Below are 19,630 nucleotides of genomic sequence, written 5' to 3'. Positions count from 1 at the left end.
GCCATACAATACAAGTCTCCAGTGCCTATCCAAAAGTCTAAGCATTTCCTTTCCTCGTGACTCCACAATAAGATGTGGTGTTTGTTTTTCAACGTTCTCACAACTGATATATCTTTATTATTATCCATGTTGTTTCTTGTTTAAATGCAACCCAAATCAAACTCTTCTGCTTCTCTTGAGGAAAAAGACCATCCGTAATCTCACACTCAGAAGATTTCTCAACAATGTATGTTGAGAAAAAGACGGCTTCAATTTGGATAGATTGCCTACCAAAGACAATCAAAAGTCAGATATTTCAATACACTCTTAAAAATCAAGGTTGTTTATTTACACCATGGTCCCATAAAGAACATTTACCATTCATAGAACCTTTCCATTGCACAAAAGGATCTTTATAAAGGGAAAAATGTTATTTTCATTGTTATTCACATAAAGAAAAAATGGTTCTTTTAACTGAAAGGTTATGGGGAACCCAAAATGGTGGTTCAATGGCATTGCTGTGAAACCTTTTTGGATCCTTTATTTTTAATGAATACAAACATTTCTCATTCATTTCTTCCAAAGATAAATTATCTTAGCTACTATCCACATTTATTTCATAGCTGTTTTGGAAGTACTATATACTACAGTCTAATTGCTCAAAAGTTTACATACAGCTTGCAGAATCTGCAAAATGTTAATTATTTTCACAAAATAAGAGGGATCATATAAAACTCTGGGTTCGGGCCAAATTCCAAGTTCGGAGCCCTGCCCCTGGATAGCACGCCAACTACGCAAAAAAACTTTACTCTTTCTAATTACAGTGTATGTGTGTGAACTCGTAAATTAACATTTTGCAGATTCTGCAAGGTTTATGTAAACTTTTGAGCATGACTATCAATATTTGTCTCTATTATTTTTACAAGGTGTTTTTGGAGAAACATCAGGGACAACGTTGATTCTGCAATAACATTTCCCACTTGGTGGGGTATTCCTCAAAGTGGAGTTATTTTTGAAAAGGTATTTGGCTACAGAAAAGTAATGAAAAGGCTTTTTCAAGGGTTTATTAAATCCATTTATAATGTAAACACATTCACTCATAATCTTATGCTTAAAGGGATAGGCTCTCCGTAGACGGGCTCTGGTAAAACTATATTTAAAGTGTTAGTTCACCCCAAAATGAAAATTATGTCATTAATTACTCACTCTCGTGTCATTCCAAAGCCATAAGACTTTTGTTCATCTTCGAAATACAAATTAAGATATTTTTAATGAAATCTGAGCGATTTCTGTCCCTCCATTGACAGCTACGCAAATACCACTTTGACGCTTCAAAAATTCATAAAGAGATCGTAAAACTAATCCATATGAATTGAGTGGTTTAGTCTACGAGAATTATCCCTGTGTGCTAAAAAACACAATAGTGTTTCTTGTCTCATCATTACATGAATCACCTTTTATATTTTCAATTCAAAACAGCTTATTTAAAAAAAAAAAAAAAAAATCTATCCTAAAATGGTGGGCAAATGTTATCTACTTAGACCTTACCTCGCACTCTTTTAACTGTGTCACACTTGAAGAATAAATATCAAACTGTATCTGCTTTTGGCATGATTTATAAAGAAGCAATATGAAACAGAGAGAAAAGGACGTAACCTTCACAAAGGCTTAAAACAACACAATCGCATTTTATCTTAGCTCATAGATTTTCAAATAAAATTAACACCCCTTTGGTTAATAAATACATATTAGTAGAACACTCCCATTATTTCTGTAGAATCAGTGCAAGGATACAGAGTTAAAGAGGCAACAAAGGCTCAGATTCAGCAGTGTGCTGTGAACTTACAGTATAAATGCAAAGAAAAGAATGAGGAAAGCACAGAAACAGAGGTGAACTGCATGGGCTTCAACGCATGCAGCTCTGCTTTCCCAGGTTGAGTTGTTTTATTCTTGTAGGAGACCGTGGAATCAATAAAGTGTTTTTCTTTGTCCAATTGTGGCTACAATATTGCAACATTGTCCCATGTCAAAGTGCATTACTCTGTCCTTCATCTTGTGTCCAATGTCATTGTTTAACTTCTCAGGAATGGACACACCAAGCAGAAGAAAGGCATCACGGCTTCTCTTGCTGATATTTAAAATGACAAGATATAGACAATTTAAGAGAAAGCACTAACAATATTATGATCTACGTGGACTCATGTTGGACCGTGTTGTCCACCTTACCTGCATTGTGCTGTAGATCCAGGGCAGAAGGCTGGTCACGTTGCTGTATACTCCTGGTTTTAGTCTTCGTCCACAACCATCTCCCCAACTGGTAATTCCAGCCAGATACCAGCGTTCATTACCTCCCCCGCACACCAGTGGACCTCCACTGTCCCCCTAAGACCAACAACAAGGACGCAGAAAAAGAGAATGGAACTTCAGACCATTGTGAACAAACAACTGTATCCTTTTACTTAAAGCCTTTATATTTAATGCATTATAAAAGTATATTTAATGCATTAGTTATGCCTTGTAATGCACCTTATTGTGTGGTTTCACGAACTGTAACCACAGTAATAAAGCATTATTGTACTGAACTATTCATTGAACACACCTTTAGAAAGTATAATGCATTAAAGGGACCCTCCACTTTTTTTGGAAATAGGCTCACTTTCCAACTCCCCTAGAGTTAAACAGTTGAGTTTTACCGTTTTCGAATCCATTCAGCTGATCTCCGGGTCTGGCGGTAGCACTTTTAGCATAGCTTAGCATAGATCATTGAATCTGATTAGACCGTTAGCATCTCTCTCAAAACAATTACCAAAGAGTTTCGATATTTTTCCTATTTAAAACTTGACTCTTCTGTAGATACAATATGACTAGGAACTAAACTCTCAACCCTGCGTAATAATCAAGGATCTGTGCTGCCGTACCAGCAGGCGCAATGATATTACAAACTTAGTGCCCGAGCTGGGGACTATTTTCAGGCGCTGCGTAATATCATTGCGCCTGCTGATACGGCAGCACAGTTCCTTGATTATTATGCAGGGATGAGAGTATAGTCATATTAGTCATAGTAGAGTATATCATATTGGCCTAGAAAATCGCAACTTTTCATTTTCCATCGGTCTTAGTACACAATGTAACTACAGAACAGTCAAGTTTTAAATAGGAACAATATCGAAACTCTTTGGTCATTTTTTTGAGAGAGATGCTAACAGTCTAATCAGATTCAATGCTAAGCTATGCTAAAAGTGCTACCGCCAGACCCGGAGATCGGCTGAATGGATTCGAAAACGGTAAAACTCAACTGTTTAACTCTAGGGGAGTTGGGAAATGAGCCTATTTCCAAAAAAAAAAAAAAAAAGTGTTCATTTAAACAAATATCAAACAACCAATTTCAGATATAACAAAGAATCTGCAAATATTATGCATTTTAACTGTGGTAAAATACATTATGAATACATTTATAATGGATCATACATACAAGTTAGTGTAAAATAGTGTATAGTACAAAACAAATTTAATTAATTGTTTTTAGAAAAGTACTTTTAATATACAACAGTTATCTATAGAAAAGGGGTCTTTTTGATGATATAATTTCCATATGTTAGTTGCACCACATGATTTTGTTGGTTGCACTAAATTACTTAAAGGGTTAGTTCACCCAAAAATGAAAATAATGTCATTAATGACTCACCCTTATGTCGTTCTAAGCCCGTAAGACCTCCGTTCATCTTCGGAACACAGTTTAAGATATTTTAGATTTAGTCCGAGAGCTTTCTGTCCCTCCATTGAAGCTGTATATACGGTATACTGTCCATGTCCATAAAGGTAATAAAAACATCATCACAGTAGTCCATGTGACATCAGTGAGTTAGTTAGAAGTTTTTGAAGCATCGAAAATACTTTTTGGTCCAAAAATAACACAAAATAAGACTTTATTCAGCATTGTATTCTCTCCCGGGTCTGTTGTCAATCCTTCACAGTTACGCTGATGGCGTAAGACGCTGATGACGTGTTATCTGGTGCGCCCGAGCTTCATTTATAGACTGAGGGATGCTTCAAAAACTTCTAACTAACTGATGTCACATGGACTACTGTGATGATGTTTTTATTACCTTTATGGACATGGACAGTATACTGTATATACATTTTCAATGGAGGGACAGAAATCTCTCGGACTAAATCTAAAATATCTTAAACTGTGTTCCGAAGATGAACGGAGGTCTTACGGGCTTAGAACGACATGAGGGTGAGTCATTAATGACATTATTTTCATTTTTGGGTGAACTAACCCTTTTAATATTATTTCTTAGAAATAAGATAAAATAAGAAAAGATTATATTTCTTTTCCTATAATAAAAAAATAAATAAAAAAATAGTGTGACATATCGACCTATGTAATTTTCATATAAAATAGTCCCTAAAGCAAATGTCATCATGCTTGCATAAATTCTTGGTTGAATAAAACATATTTGCAGCACTGTGAACACCAACATACAGCATTTGCCCAAACACCAGAATAAATCAATGTCATCATGAAACACTGGGCGAGACATGGCCAGTAAATAATGTATTTGCCTGAGGTCACTCTGTAGTCTAGTATAATGGACACAATGGTAGATTCACCTGACAGGAGTCCCGGCCCCCATTCATATCGCCGGCACATATCATATTCTTAGTGATGGCTCCATTATACACCTGATTGCTGTTACACACACGTGTGTCAATGACATTCACTGCAACATCCATAAGAATTGTAGAGCTATGGCCTGTGGAATAATGGGAACACTCACAGTCAAAGGTCCAGGTCGGCTAAAAAGCTTAGAAGACAACACACACTGTGACATGGACAAACTTCGAAGCTCAAATCTCATGAATAGTATGAATAGGTTATATTTCACCTAAAAAATCAAATCAAATCAAGGGGTATTATTTAGGATTATTATTATTGTATTCATATTTGCTATTTAATATAATTATATTCATTGTATTTTTGCATAAAGAAAATGAAGCCTATTAAAATATTTTTATTTGCATTGTGACATTTAAGATTTCCCACCCCAAATTTCTTATTTACTTTCTAATGTCTTCAAATGTTTTTTTAGTTTTTTAAAAGTTTATTATTAATACTCTTTATTCTCAATGATGATTGCTATCATTTAAATTAAAATATTTCATTATCCTATCTGCACACAAGTTTTATAACAAAATCAGCATTAACTGAAGGCAACACAACAAACACCACCATGTTGTATACATACAGAACTTTACAATTGAAATAATATTTTTACGATTTATTATTTCGTGAAGAGATAACACGATTTTTTGTCGATATTCATCTTAATAATCATAGAAAAATAAGTTTAATTTTCTTCATGAAAAATGTAATTAGTTTTTTCTCTGTCTCTTATTATTATTGTTTTTTTTGTGTTTAAAAAAAAAAACAGATTTATGAGATTCACCCACTAAATGTTGTATGTTTACCTTCTATATAACACTGTCCTGTTTAGGTAAATAATAATAATACATGTTGTTACTCTTTGTCCCATTTTTTTCCAACTACCATTTTTGTTCATTCTCATTGTTATCTCTCTGTACCTGCTCCCTGTTGTGTTGTCCCAAAGCCAGACGTCCGACACGCTAATCCATCAGAATAGGTCTGGTCAAATGCAGGAAGGCAAATTGGCTGTATGGTATCTGTATGTGAAATAGAATGTCGAGCTATTGTATAATATTCACAATATAAATGTATGGTTCTTTAAGGGCCACTAAATGGTTTCACTGTAGAAAATCCAGTGCAAACATTTTCATTTTTGTGTGAACTACTCCATTAAGTGAATCCAACTCACCGGAGAAAGCAACAGGACTGGCGAGTTTCAGTAAGGCAATGTCATAATCATTGGTGTTACCGTTGTAATTCTCATTCACCATAATCTTCCCCACAAAGAATGGAGTCTGAGGGGTATTCTGGGAAATAGTCCCAACATAAACATGCCAATTTCCAGAATTCGCCATTGAGCTGTGATCAAGAGAAAAAGATTATCATGTTAACAATAAATTTTTCATCAATGTTGTAATGACATAAATTTATTAAAAGAATGTCTGAAAACTTGCTGAAACTCAAAGCAGCTAAAATAAACATTTGATAACTGCAGCTTAACTAGAACATTGCATTAGCAACAAACATGAAGCTTTGAAACATTTGCAAATCTTTTGTTTTGAATCAGCGGTCCGAAACTTGTATTGAACTCACTTAGTCACATGATTTCAGCCAATGAGGCTTTAGGCTTGTTCGACTTGAACCGGCGCTGCACAGACCGATCGGTTTATGACATCAAAGTACCGCGAGAGCGATTAGAGAGCAGACGGCTCCTTTTGCTTTTGAATCGCTCTCGCGGCACTTTGATGTCATAAACTGATCAGTGTGTGGCAGCGCCGGTTCAAGTCGAACAAGCCTAGAGAGTTAGTGGGCCCTATTTTAACGATCTGAAACGCAAGTGTCAAAGTGCAAAGCGCAAGTAACTTTGTGGGCGGATCCCGGCGCTGTTGCTATTTTCCCAGCGGGATAAATGACTCTTGCGCCCGACGCAAATCTAAAAGGGGTTGGTCTGAAGTAGCTTCATTATTCATAGGTGTGGTTTGGGCGTAACGTGAAATAAACCAATCAGAGCGTCCTCTCACATTCCCTTTAAGAGCAGGCGCGCTTGTTCCATGGCGGATTGCTATTATAACGGCGGATTTGCCGGCGCACGCCAGGAGCGGTTCACAGCCGAGGAAACCGACGTTCTCGTCAGGGCCGTAAAACACAGAGAAGTGACACTGGGGATGATGGGAGAAACCCACCCAAATTAGCTTCGGTTAAACAGGCGTATAATTTGGGTAGTAAATGTGTAGCCTAATCTAGATTTTTTTTTTTTTTTTATCTAGATAGATCTTTTTCACATCTTCACGGACACAACAATGATTTCCCTCGTGTGTTAATATTTTTCCTTGTAATAATGTATGATTTGCAAAAATGAAAACTGCTGCATCTGTTTATATTAGAGAATCAAAGTGGATGCGCGTTAACATTATGGCCAAGCACGCGCCCTTAAAATACCATATCACTAACGCGCAACGCGCCACTGTCTTTAGACTGTTTTTTTCCTGGTCAGTGGCGGAATTGCTTTCTAAAACTGGAAAATAGCACCATGGAAGTTTTGCGCCGGAACACGCCTTCTCTTTGCGCTGAACCGCCCCCGCGAGCGCAAGTTAATTTGCTAATTTACCGACGTGCGTCTGTGGAGGGAAAAGTCCGCTGTGCGCGGGTGCAAAATAGGAATGATACATGCGTCGGTGTTCAAAGTCAATTGCGCTGGGTGCAAGATAGGGCCCAGTATGTTATACTGTTCTAAACCTTGAATAATTTGTCGTATAGGTGGTGTTGCTTTGGAGTGTCTAAAGGCCCGTTTACACCAAGCATGATAATAATATGTATAATTCATAATATAAAAAATGTATATATAAAATAATAGCAGAATCCACAGCACAACCATAATGATAACAGTACAGAGAAACAACATCATTGGAATCACTTACATAGGCCTAACTATTTTTTACCAGCTGATGAATGATTAAAAGCAATGACAGCCAATCAGAATCCAGTAGACCTTAAAGAGTTTGAGCATTTAAAGCAGCAGATGACAAAACGGCAGCATGTGTTTAGAATAAGCATAATACTATTGTCCACCGTTATAGTTAACTTTATAGTTATCGTTCATGGTGTGAACGGCCTTAAAGGGATAGTTCACTGAATTTTTTTAATTCTGTCATTAATTACACATGTCGTTCCAAACTCGTAAGATTTTCATTTATCTTCGAAACACAAATGAAGATCTTTTTGATGAAATTTGAGAATTTTCTGTCCCTTCATTGACAGCTACGCAAATACCACTTTGACGCTTCAAAAAGTTCATAAAGAGATCGTAAAACTAATCCATATGAAGTGAGTGGTTTAGTCCAAATTTTCTGGACGATCGCTTTATATGATGAACAGATTGAATTTCGCCTTTTATTCACAAATAAACATTCATCAACTCACACATCAGCTGTGGTAAACGGAAGCTCAAGCATGTTCGCTTGACGTGCGATAACCAATGAGGTTCATTCTCATGTTACGCAGCACGTTTGAGCTTCCTCAAGAACCAATGAGGTTCATTCTCATGTTACGCAGCACGTTTGAGCTTCAGCAAGAACCAATGAGATTAGTTCTCTGGTGTCAAGCAAGTTCGGTTGAGCTTCTGTTAATTTTAGCTTATCAATGTTAATATGTGAATAAAAGACTAAATCAACAGTTTTATAATGTAGGTACATTTTTTATTTATGTAATAAATGTAAAACTTATGCATGTATAATAATGAAGAAGAGAATGATATTGAATTGCTTAGAATTGACCTAGTTAGTCAATCCCTGTCTAATAACCAACCGTTGGAAGCAATGGGCAGCTGACACAACAAAGTCTGGAGAGATGAGTGATCCACCACAAGCATGGCGTCCATTGAAACGCAGGCTAACCTGCCAAGGCCACTGGCCAAGTTTAGAGGCCGTGCCTCCTATGATCTTGGAGGTAATTTGCTGCTTGCCACAATCTGAAAAACAAAATAAAAAAACACTATTAATTCAACAGTTCAGTGTGAGAAGGATGATCCATTTACTCATTATCCAAACAATGTCACTTATGGACTGAACAATGATTGAAGATAACGTGTATCATTTAGTTATGTGTCACGGTAATTTGATGTAAACTGCGATCATATTTATTTTTACCTGTGCACACAAGTGAAACTGTATTGTTGTCCAAACAGCTTGTGTGGAACAAACAAAAATCGTGAAAGACAGATATTATGTACTATTGAAGAAGTTATTACAATGACAACGCAAAAGGTCTAATCCCAGCTAACAGGGAGTATTCCCAGAACTTTGGGTAACATTCTAGAAAGGTTTCGAACAAACGTTTGAAAAGTTAGTAAAAGTTATGAACAAACATTGCTCCAGTAACTTTAATGAACAGCTTTCACGTGTGATGTCACACGCCCTTATAGGAACGCCATGGAGGGTAAAACAAGGCTTTCCTCCATTGCCCGTCAGTCATTTTTTACCAGGTTTGTACTAAGTAGTACTAATAAAGTAAGACAGTGATATTAAAATACCAAATTCAATACACCTTATTGATGATATATGCAAAGGCAAGCAGATGAACCCCAAATATAAACGTCTAATTAAGCATTTTTCCACAGAAAAACATTATAAAGAAAACGCTTAATCATTTAGCCTGTTGCATTGCGTTCATATTCTGGGTTCATCTGCTCGCCTGTATATAATATTCATCATAAATAAGGTGTATACTAAGTTAGATCTTTTAACACCACTGTCATTGACAGCATTTTCCAGCTTTGCATGTTTTCACTGTTATACGGTAGGGGGCGCTATTACACATCTTCTAAGAGAGTACTGAATCTCCGGATCAAAACAGGAATGTTAAACAGTGCATTGTGCAATTACATTTCCTTAAAGAGGTTTAGATATATTTGCTCTTTGTGGTGCAACTTGCAATGTAGTTTTTAACCGCCTTTTTGTTTCTTTTTTTCATAAAAATAGAGACCTTACTATGTACTGTAAATGTTTATTGCAGTCCAGTCAGTTTCTGGCTAATCTTCAAATCTAGTTTCCTTATCAAGACATGTCAACCTTGTGGTTTTCACCAAAGTATTATTCGAAACACTCAAGCAATAATCTCTTGGTAATGTTTCCTAAATGAATCAGTTACATCTGATGGTCTCCCTCTTTGCTGTAGAAAGTGTGCTCACCGCAGACTATCTCATCGCTGGCATTTTGGCAGTCTCTGATGCCGTTACACCAGATGGAAGAGTTGGGGCAGGTGTCAGACCCCGTTTTGTCGTCATCATCTTCCTCGCAATCTTTTCCCTTGCAATCGTCCTGACTTTGCTTGAATCTGTAACGCACTATCCCCATAAGAGAAAGAGAGCGGCAAAGAGAAAAATCAGGGAAAGGGGTTAAGGTACAAGGTGAGCATTAATGGTGAGTCCTGTCGTTACCTCCAAGCCCGATGGCCAGTCCAATGAGAAACAACAGAAACAGCGCGCCTCCCCATCCACCCCAACACTTGCCCCTCCGTCCACAAGACTCCTGCCTTTTTGGAGGAACTGAAGGAACAAGAACAAATCAACAATCCAACTAAACTAATGTCCCACGTTTGTGATCAAAAAGTGCGTAGCACTACTATAATTGTAGACGAGTCGAGGACTGTTAATTTATTCCAAAAATACATTTGAATGCAGTTTCTTGATGCAATGACTTCAATATACATGGTCTATGATTGTTTTGTTTGTTTGTTTTATGGTGGGGTTTTGAAGTAAACAATTAGGTTGTGTAATGCAAAGTTGAAAAATGTAGAATACTCCTGAGGCATAGTCTTTCCTTGTTATTGTAAAAATGATTAATAAAACATGAGAAGATATAATTGTCAGGAATTAGGAATACATTCCCATGATTTAATAATTTGTTCTATCGCTCATCTGCATGATTTAACTGAATTAAAGAGACCAAATTAGTACAATGTGGCCACAATTTAACAAGAATGAGGGTAAGAATTACTATGAATTTAAAAGTTGTGGGGACAGATTATTCATTTGGGACCACAGTATCTTATTTTTCCGCATGTGTGGGGCTCCATACAAATCACATTCACGGTGGTGACACAAACATTTTGTCCGGCCCTCTCGTTGTTATGCAACAAGAAACAGGAAACCTCACAAACAAGACCAGATTGTCATGACTGTGTGTCAAGGACAAGGTCAGAAAGTTTCAAGGTCAAACACACACACACACACACACACACACACACACACACACACACACACACACACACACACACACACACACACACACGTGAAACTTTCTAAGATTTCCTGTTTCTGGGTTTCCCGCCTAATTGGGCTTACAGTTAAATACATACTTATGTGTCAAAATGCCTGCAGTCATTTATGTCTTAAGTGAACGTGAACAGTTGAGAAAGAAAATGCACAAGTATATTGGATCCATGCATTTGGTCTTAAAGTGACAGCAGCCTAATATAAAACAAAACTTGAATTGTTCCATTTAAAATTGTAAACATTGCAGCTTGAATGTTTTCAAGCTGCAATGCTTGAAAAGCATTGTTTCATTAAGTTTTCTAATGTTTTGATTATGATCAATTTGTAAAAACAGTAAGCAGATATTAGCTTCATTTAGCAAGAGCATAATATGTAGAAAGCTTTTTTATGGGAAGCAGCAAATCGGAGCGAATAAATAGATTCCGTACTTACCAACAACGTTCTGTGTGACGATGACAGCTGATACCTGAACTTGTGCTGGATCCTTCTGAACATAGTATGGCACAGTTTTCTGTGCGACGCCATATTTGTCCTGACAAATCACCTCCTCGTAGGTCATAGGAGGGGTCGGGTCCACTGCCACAGAGTAGTATGGTGGAGGAAGGTCCTTCTACAAAAGAGAAATGAAAGAAACAACTTCTATCAATGAGAATGAACACTTGCCCTTTTTCCCCATCATCTCTATTATAGTTGGTGTGGTTTGACAAGGTCATGTAAAATCTTTTTAACATACAGAAGATGCCACACATTGCTCTTAGGCCCTATTTTAACGATCTGAATAGCAAGTGTCAAAGCGCAAAGCGCAAGTAACTTTGTGGGTGGGTCTTGTGCGCTGTTGCTATTTTCCGTCGGGATAAATGACACTTGCGCCTGGCGCAAATCTAAAAGGGGTTGGTCTGAAATAGCTTCATTATTCATAGGTGTGGTTTGGGCGTAACATGAAATAAACCAATCAGAGCGTCCTCTCACATTCCCTTTAAGAGCAGCCACGCTTGTTCCATGGCGGATCGCTATTATAACGGCAGATTTGCCAGGCGCACGCCAGGAGCAGTTCACAGCCGAGGAGACCGACGGTCTCGTCAGGGCCGTAAAACACAGAGAAGTGACATTGGGGATGATGGGGGAAACCCACCCAAATTAGCTTCGGTTAAAAAGGCGTAGCTATAATTTGGGTAAATGTGTAGCCTAATCTAGATTTTTTTTATTTATCTAGATAGATTTTTTTTCACATCTTCACGGACACAACAATGATTTCCTTCGTGTGTTAATATTTGTCCTTGTATGATTTGCAAAAAATGAAAACTGCTGCATCTGTTTATATTAAAGAATCAAAGTACGCGCCCTTAAAATACCATAGGCTATGCGCCACTGTCTTTAGACTGGGTTTTTCCTGGTCAGTGGCGGAATTGCTTTCTAAAACTGGAAAATAGCACCAGGGAACTTTTGCGCCGGAACACGCCTTCTCTTTTCGCCGAACCGCCCCCGCGAGCGCAAGTTCATCCCCTAATTTACCGACGTGCGTCTGTGGAGGGAAAAGTCCGCTGTGCGTGGGTGCAAAATAGGAATGATACATGCGTCGGTGTACAAAGTCAATTGCGCTGGGTGCAAGATAGGGCCCTTTGTGTGCCTTGTCCTAAATAAGTAAAATGCCTTACACTCCCCAACAGGATGAGTTCTGCATTCTAGTCAAATGCCATAACAAATATGTCAATATACTTGTATTTCTAGGTTTTACTCTTCACGTTTTTTTTTTTTTTTAAGTTGCCATGAAATTGTGTGATGCACAGCCAAATAAAACAACTTCCCGAATGAGAAAACAAAATTAACTTTTTTTATCCTATTTTGGAGTTACTGACTTTTTATGAAGGCCTAATTGTGTTTACTGTTTTCTTAAAAAAAAAAAAAAATGTTTTTATTAGATTGTTGTTGTTGTATGCTACATAAGTTTAATAGTTATTTGATGTGGCAAATACTTAAAGATAGAGTGTAATTGGATTCTTTGGTCACTAAAATGGGATCAAACCTGATCACTGAGGCTGTGTTTGCACTGACTGCATACTCCATCAATAACCTTGTATATTGACAATCTGTACAAAATTTTACGTTGTACAGACCTAAACTGCCATTTGCATTAGTCCATACTGCTTGAGTTTCCTTCGTTTCCTTGTCTCGCTCATTTTCACCCCTTTGATTGTATTGGTTCAGACTGCCCAATCCATTATCATCCATGATAAGACTGAACAGATGCAACCAAGGTATTCTGTAACTGCCACTGTCTTCTGGGAAAGACTTTGTCTTGAGGAAAGGTAGGCAGATTGCCTCTGACAATGTGTTGATGTCTTCATGCTGATTTGTAACCTAGACAGTATGGTTGCAAGAATCTAATGGTTTGCTTCCTTGTTAGCACATCACAACAGTCCTGAAAAGAATACACTCTTTCTTCTTCTTTCTCTGAATGGATGGATTTCATTACAGGAAGTATTTATTTTACAGGAATAGTTCAGCAAAAGATTTCAAACTCGTTTGACTGACTTTCTTCTGCGGAATGCAAAAGAAGTTCTGATGTCGACTGGACACTTCAAGCTTCAAACATAATGCAAATAAAAGTTGTCCAATCCGATCCAAACATTTATCACTGAAAATATTCCCTCTAATTTTGTGATCAAATAATTAGAAGCTGCTCTCTTGATGAACGAACCAACTGATTTATTTAAAAATCATTTATTTATTTATTGAAAAAAAAATCAAGATAAACAATGATTTTGATGATTTTCTCTAATCTTGGAGGGTGTGGATTTCTATCTGTGAAAAATAAGTATTCGTTTTATTTCTTGGTGGTTTGTCTACAATGTTTATGAGGGTAGTTGCAGTATTTCTAGTTAATACTAAAGTACGCATTACGTTTGCATGGCTAATTGGAATACTTGATTCTGAGTCAATCTCGACAACTTTTAACACAACTTTAAAGTTGGCATGAAATCGACGTTGCGATAGACTTTTGTTCCCTCTTGTGACACATATCCGAATGAAAAACGTTCTCAAACTAGAAAAAAATGCTAGCACTGCTTTGTCACCATTAACGTGTGGGAAATCATGGCTAACATCGTGTCAGGGTGACATTACTAAAATTAATACTTATTAATTTTACTATTATTATCAATTACATTACTACTTATGTCTCAGGTAACGATTGAGGTAAAAATGACTTGATAGCATGCAGAGGCCAGTTGCATATACATTTGGTTAAGACGGTGTCTTAAAAACTAGTCTGACCAAGTTAGGGGTCTTACATTTCAGATTCAAATGAGATTAATCTACCTTTTTATGGGACTTTTAAAAGCCATTACCATCCATGTCACGGTCCTGACCACCCAGTTGGGGTTCATTTGGTGATAATGACCGGCTTGACTACACATAATCCATTACATGTTATGTACAGTCTATTGCAGAACACCTTTGGAAACTATGCAGTTTAACAAGATGCTTTGTAATGCAGTACTGCGACGTGTTTTATGACTGATGTATTTTGAAGGCCACAGCATACCACACTTTAATTTCAAGTTCAATGGCCTCTTTTAAAAGAGTAGTGTGAGTAGGTGTGTAAGTGTTTGCTTCACCAAATAACAATAAACTTGTCTGTTTACACCTGCAGTGTCACCAAAACTATGCATGTTTCACACACTGCCAATATTTGTCAGGTGGGCCATGTTTTCTGGGCTTTGAATGTGTATTACATTCACATTGTATTTATGTCATTTCTCCACAAGTGTTGCATGAGTCAACACCACTTTTCATACCACAGCTTAGAGCCTGCACGGAAGGTGTTTTTTTGAGTTATTGCCTGCCTAACAGATGAATAAATATGGGTGCTTAACCCATTCAACCAGACCAGTCATATTTGTTACCAAAATCACATTTAGTTGTTGATATTTTATATAGAGTTTTCAACTATTTATTTGATCGTTTTTGCTGCAGTGCCACTAATACCTTCTTTATGATGTCAAATGTGAATTGGTCATAATAACGTTATAATAATCATAATAATGTTTCTTTGAGTAATCATTAAACCTACTTAACTATAGTTATATTGAACTGCCCTGGTCTAGAATGATGACTCTTAAACTGACATACCAGAAAAATACTGACCCCAGTTTCAGTCTAGAATGAATAGTAGGTTTCTGTCTGACATGCATGTATCCTGCATGAGTGTTATTCAACTACCTCAAAAATCCTAGATTATCTTTAAATTCTTCTTTAGCATTAAGTGGGCTTTTACAACAAGTCCTTCAGGTGATGCAGACAGCTAAAATTATAAAAAATATAGCTAAATGCCTCTTGACCAATGAGGTGTGTTTTAGGTCTCACTTTTCATACCAAAGCTTAGATAGGGAATGAGAAAGTTTTCAGGTCAATGTGGAGGAACTGGTTTGTCAACCAAACCTTACCCAAAATAGCATGATCTGCAATATTATAAAGCAATTATCAGCAAACTAGCAATATATATATATATATATATATATATATATATATATATAGTCTAATTTGTATATATAGATATATATAGATATTTTATATATAGATATATATATAAAGTCTAATTTTTGCTTTAGGACAGTAGAGACAGGTTGAAATCCTGTCCACCCAAATAAATAGTCACTTTTGGATCTAACCATAGTTCTCACTCCTGTGCATAATGGCAGACAATGACACGGTAAGACAATTTTATATTATATATATATATATATATATATATATATATATATATATATATATATATATATATATATATATATATATATATATATATATATATATATATATATATATATAATTTAATGTTTAATCAGCGGCGGACAGAGTACACAGCTTCATTACTTAAGTCATGAGTACTCCCCCAAAATGATACTTGAGTAAAGTACAGATCCCTCAAAATTGTACAGTACTGTACTCAAGTAAATGTACTCCGTTACTGTCCGGCTCTGTGTTTAATGCATTACCTTTAACTAAGGAACAAGAAAATATATGTATATATATATATATATATATATATATATATATATATATATATATAAGCAGATAATCACCATATTTTTACATTAATATAATCATTTAGGTGACACTTTATATTAGGGTCCCATTAGTTACCATCAGTCAATGCATTAACTAACAATAACAATGAATTTATTCCTCTTTGTTAAAAAATACATTCATTGTTAGTCCACATTATAGCTCAGGTCCACTGAATAATATTAACAGATACAACTGTAATTGTTTGTTCACGCTAACTATTGTTAACAATTGGAACCTTATTCTAAAGTTCATACAGTTTATTCATAATTCTAATACCGGTAGTAAGCTTTTCTGTAGCTCAAACCGAGAGTGTTGGTGCTTGCAACGCCAAGGTTATGGGTTCGATTCCCAGGGAAAACAAAAACTGATGAGAATGTAAAATGTGTACCTTGAAATGCAATGTAAGTCGCTTTGGATAAAAGTGTCTCGTAACTTAATAATTTCTTGACCATGTAGCTCAGCAAATAGGCCTTCTTTTAGTTAGTGATTCCCAAACTTGGTGAAAAATGTTAATGCCACAACTTTTTTTTGTCCTAATGAGTATGTGTCACATATTGGTAATGCATTAATGCTTTAGTTAAAATGTGTTTAATCAAGATTAATCACACTTCAAAATAATTGGAACCAATTAACAGATCTATTTTTATATGCCATTTCTATTTCATTGTAGTGACGAAGCAAAACAAAAACGTTCTTAGTTCCCTCTGGTGCTCAACATACAAGCCAGACCCTTACAAATGCATTTATATAAAAAGTCCACTGAAATAAACCACATGGCATAGAACGTTAACATGTCACATGAAAACAAACATAGTTGAGATAAATACAAAACTCTGCAGCCAAAACTATTGTGTCTTACCGTGTCATTGTCTGCCATTATGCACAGGAGTGAGAACTATGGTTAGATCCAAAAGTGACTATGTATTTGGGTGGACAGGATTTCAACCTGTCTCTACTGTCCTAAAGCAAAAATTAGACTTTCTTTTCCATTTTTCACCTGCTTTTCAAGACATAGTTAGGACTGCCCTCTTATCCTCCCTCTTTTAGTTTCAATGTAGGAATGCCAGTGTCACATCTACCTGCCCGACCAGTTTCACGACACCAGAGCCCTGCATCTCTTCTCACCTTCCCTCTGGCTCACCTGGAAATGATGAGCTAAAAATAGTTTTATATAAAAAATAACTTCCCTGTTGAGAAGTTATCAATATTGTCTCATTTCTCTGCAATTGGAAGGCTTAATTCATATTGTAAAGTGAATTTATGCACCAATTTTATCACTCCACCTTCATGTTTACAAGTTAATGCGTTGAGCAAAAAAAAAAACAGTAACAGTAACTAGTCAACATTTGAAGTGGATCAAAAAAGTTCATCAGTTGTCCTAAGACAAGACCGGGTATTGCTCAAAATTCATGTATAACTTTGATGAAAGGTTTTGATCCACTTCAAATGTTGCCTACACTGTAAATTATTTCTGTTGTTTTCACAGCATCTGTTTTTCTCAACATTTTCTTGCTGTATAACCTATGTACAGTATGTTACTGTATATTTATTTGCTCTAACAGTATTATTTTCTTTTTTCAACAGTTATGTACTGTGCACACATTTTCTATGCATTCTGGGAAATTATCAGTTACTGTAAAATTAAATACAGTTTTATTTTTACATTTTACTGTTGAATGAAATACAGCAACTACTGGATAATTGTTGCCAGTAAATTACTGTTAATTTGACAAGACATTTTTGTACAGTGTACTGTAGTTCTGTTCGATACATATAGATGACTAGTTGGACTAAAAGTTGCTTGCTTTATAAGAGATTTAAAAATGTAATCGTCAATCATTCTAACTAATCATTCAACCACCCACTGCAATCTTTAAGATGAACTGCACAGGCCAGAAGTTGGGCAATAAAGTGCAGCTTTTCAGGCAGCGTTGTAATGTTACAATGTCAGTAGTGTAAATGAATCATGTTAACTCGTTCACTGTGTTCACGTTTATGTCCGCCGTTTGACACATTTTGCCACAGATTGTATCTTATGCATTTTTGTATCCCCGCCCACATACAGTCAGATCGACAGAGGGTTATTAACAGAACAGTTATTGTAAGGGTTAGGTATATCACTGAAAATGAAATCTGTCTCTTTAAAAAGCATTATGGTAAAAATGGAACACTATGGCAACAGCTTTCTTACCTGCACTTGAAATACCACTCGGGTGGAAGTTCGTGGAACTGACAGAACGTCAGTTCTACCAGAAAGACTCGGGAGAATTAATACTGTGACGATAAACATTTATTTAAGAGCTCAGCAAACAATCAAGTTCTTTCTCGTAGGCCCCGTCCGTAACTCGTATTCCGAGAGTAGCCTACGGAATCTGCATATCCTGCCTGAAGACGAAGGCAGGGGCAGCCGACCCCCTGCGAAGTAAGGAAGGGGGCCATCTGGTGGTGGTGGGGTTGAAGGAGGAAGAGGACATCCTGGCACCACCATCAACGCCTAGATGAAACTGCAGCGGTCAGGTCAGGTGGTACAAGTTGGAGCTCTCAGAAAAAATCCCATCGTAATTACGAGCTCTACGAGGACGTGAAGTTTTTTACAAGTTGAAATCATCTTATTGCATTAATTACGACATGGCGTGAATGCACCTTTTGAATCTGGTAAGCTTGTGTGGGTGCTTCTAATTACTTATTTGTGCATCCTCGTTTCCTTCCCTCGCTTCTTTCCTCGCGTCTCAGCTCACGGTGCCTCCACCCCCTGTAGGATGCAAGGGAAGGCTGCAAGGAAAGAAAATGAGGACAGACGAGCGAAGAAACGAGGAAGCATCAATTTGAGTATTGAGAAGCACCCTGTGTCTGTGTGTGTGTGTGTGTGTGTGTGTCAAGTCGGTCATTGTTATGGCAAGTTGTCTCGTGTTTTATAGTGGGCTTTTGGGTGCTCAAAATGACACTTAATGCATGAATGTTATTTAAACACTTGTTAAATGAAACTGGACCAATTTAATTTTGATTATAAATTAAATCTTTGCCATTTTGTAATCTTTGGTAGCCTATTTTTTTTTTCAGGATCACTGAAGCACAACGACATTTTTTAGCACAGCACATTGTTCATCATCATCATCATCATCATCATCATCATCATCATCATCATCATCATCATCATCATCACAGCAGTGGCAGCTGAGTCATTACAGTGAACTGGAAATTCTCTAATGACAATTCACAAAGAGAGAATGACGAGGCAAAAATAAAGCTGTATTTCAACATCTCTCTCTGCCAAAGGTAGCATGTTCAGACATTCAACAACGTCACAGAGCTTCTTTTCATTTTGCGAATACACCTCTAGTCAAGGAAAGTTTTTGAACTTGCAGGAACTTCTGGGAACAATAACATTCTTTTGCCTTCCTTTTATTCATATCTTGGTTGTACAGTATGTTTATATATGTCCATGAATACTCTTTGCTAACACATTCCTATTCATGACAAAAGCACAGGCATGAGACAACCTTGATTTATTGATATAAACCATACAGTGGACATTTGAAAAACAAGAGCAAAATATAATAAAGCAATAGGCAGGTTACATCACTTAATTCAGATTTGTGCTGTACAGAGAATGAGGCACAGAATGTATTCATGTGCGGCAATATATTGTATCAACAAAA

The 19,630-nt window shown here is 36.6% G+C and overlaps 1 protein-coding gene across 2 annotated transcripts; it reads right to left on the bottom strand.

Annotated features, from left to right (window-relative positions):
• Positions 1–308: 308 nt before the first annotated feature.
• Positions 309–18,308, bottom strand: tmprss13a (transmembrane serine protease 13a). Of its 2 annotated transcripts, none has more exons than XM_079609537.1 (10): positions 18,163–18,308; positions 11,334–11,511; positions 10,065–10,172; positions 9,816–9,971; positions 8,435–8,597; positions 5,820–5,989; positions 5,569–5,667; positions 4,597–4,739; positions 2,206–2,361; positions 309–2,107 (listed from the first exon to the last, which is right to left on the bottom strand). In XM_079609537.1, the coding sequence occupies exons 1-10, from the start codon at positions 18,259–18,261 to the stop codon at positions 2,093–2,095; spliced, it is 1,287 nt and encodes a 428-aa protein (XP_079465663.1). In that variant the 5' UTR covers positions 18,262–18,308; the 3' UTR covers positions 309–2,092. The 2 variants fall into 2 exon arrangements, with proteins under 2 accessions (XP_079465663.1, XP_079465664.1); XM_079609538.1 differs by lacking the exon at positions 18,163–18,308 and adding an exon at positions 16,831–16,959.
• Positions 18,309–19,630: the final 1,322 nt, after the last annotated feature.

This window comes from Phoxinus phoxinus (assembly GCF_949152265.1).
Source record: "Phoxinus phoxinus genome assembly, chromosome: 4".
Lineage (NCBI taxonomy): Eukaryota > Metazoa > Chordata > Actinopteri > Cypriniformes > Leuciscidae > Phoxinus > Phoxinus phoxinus.
Note: the sequence above shows the minus strand (reverse complement) of the source record. Positions and strands in the feature narration are given on the sequence as shown.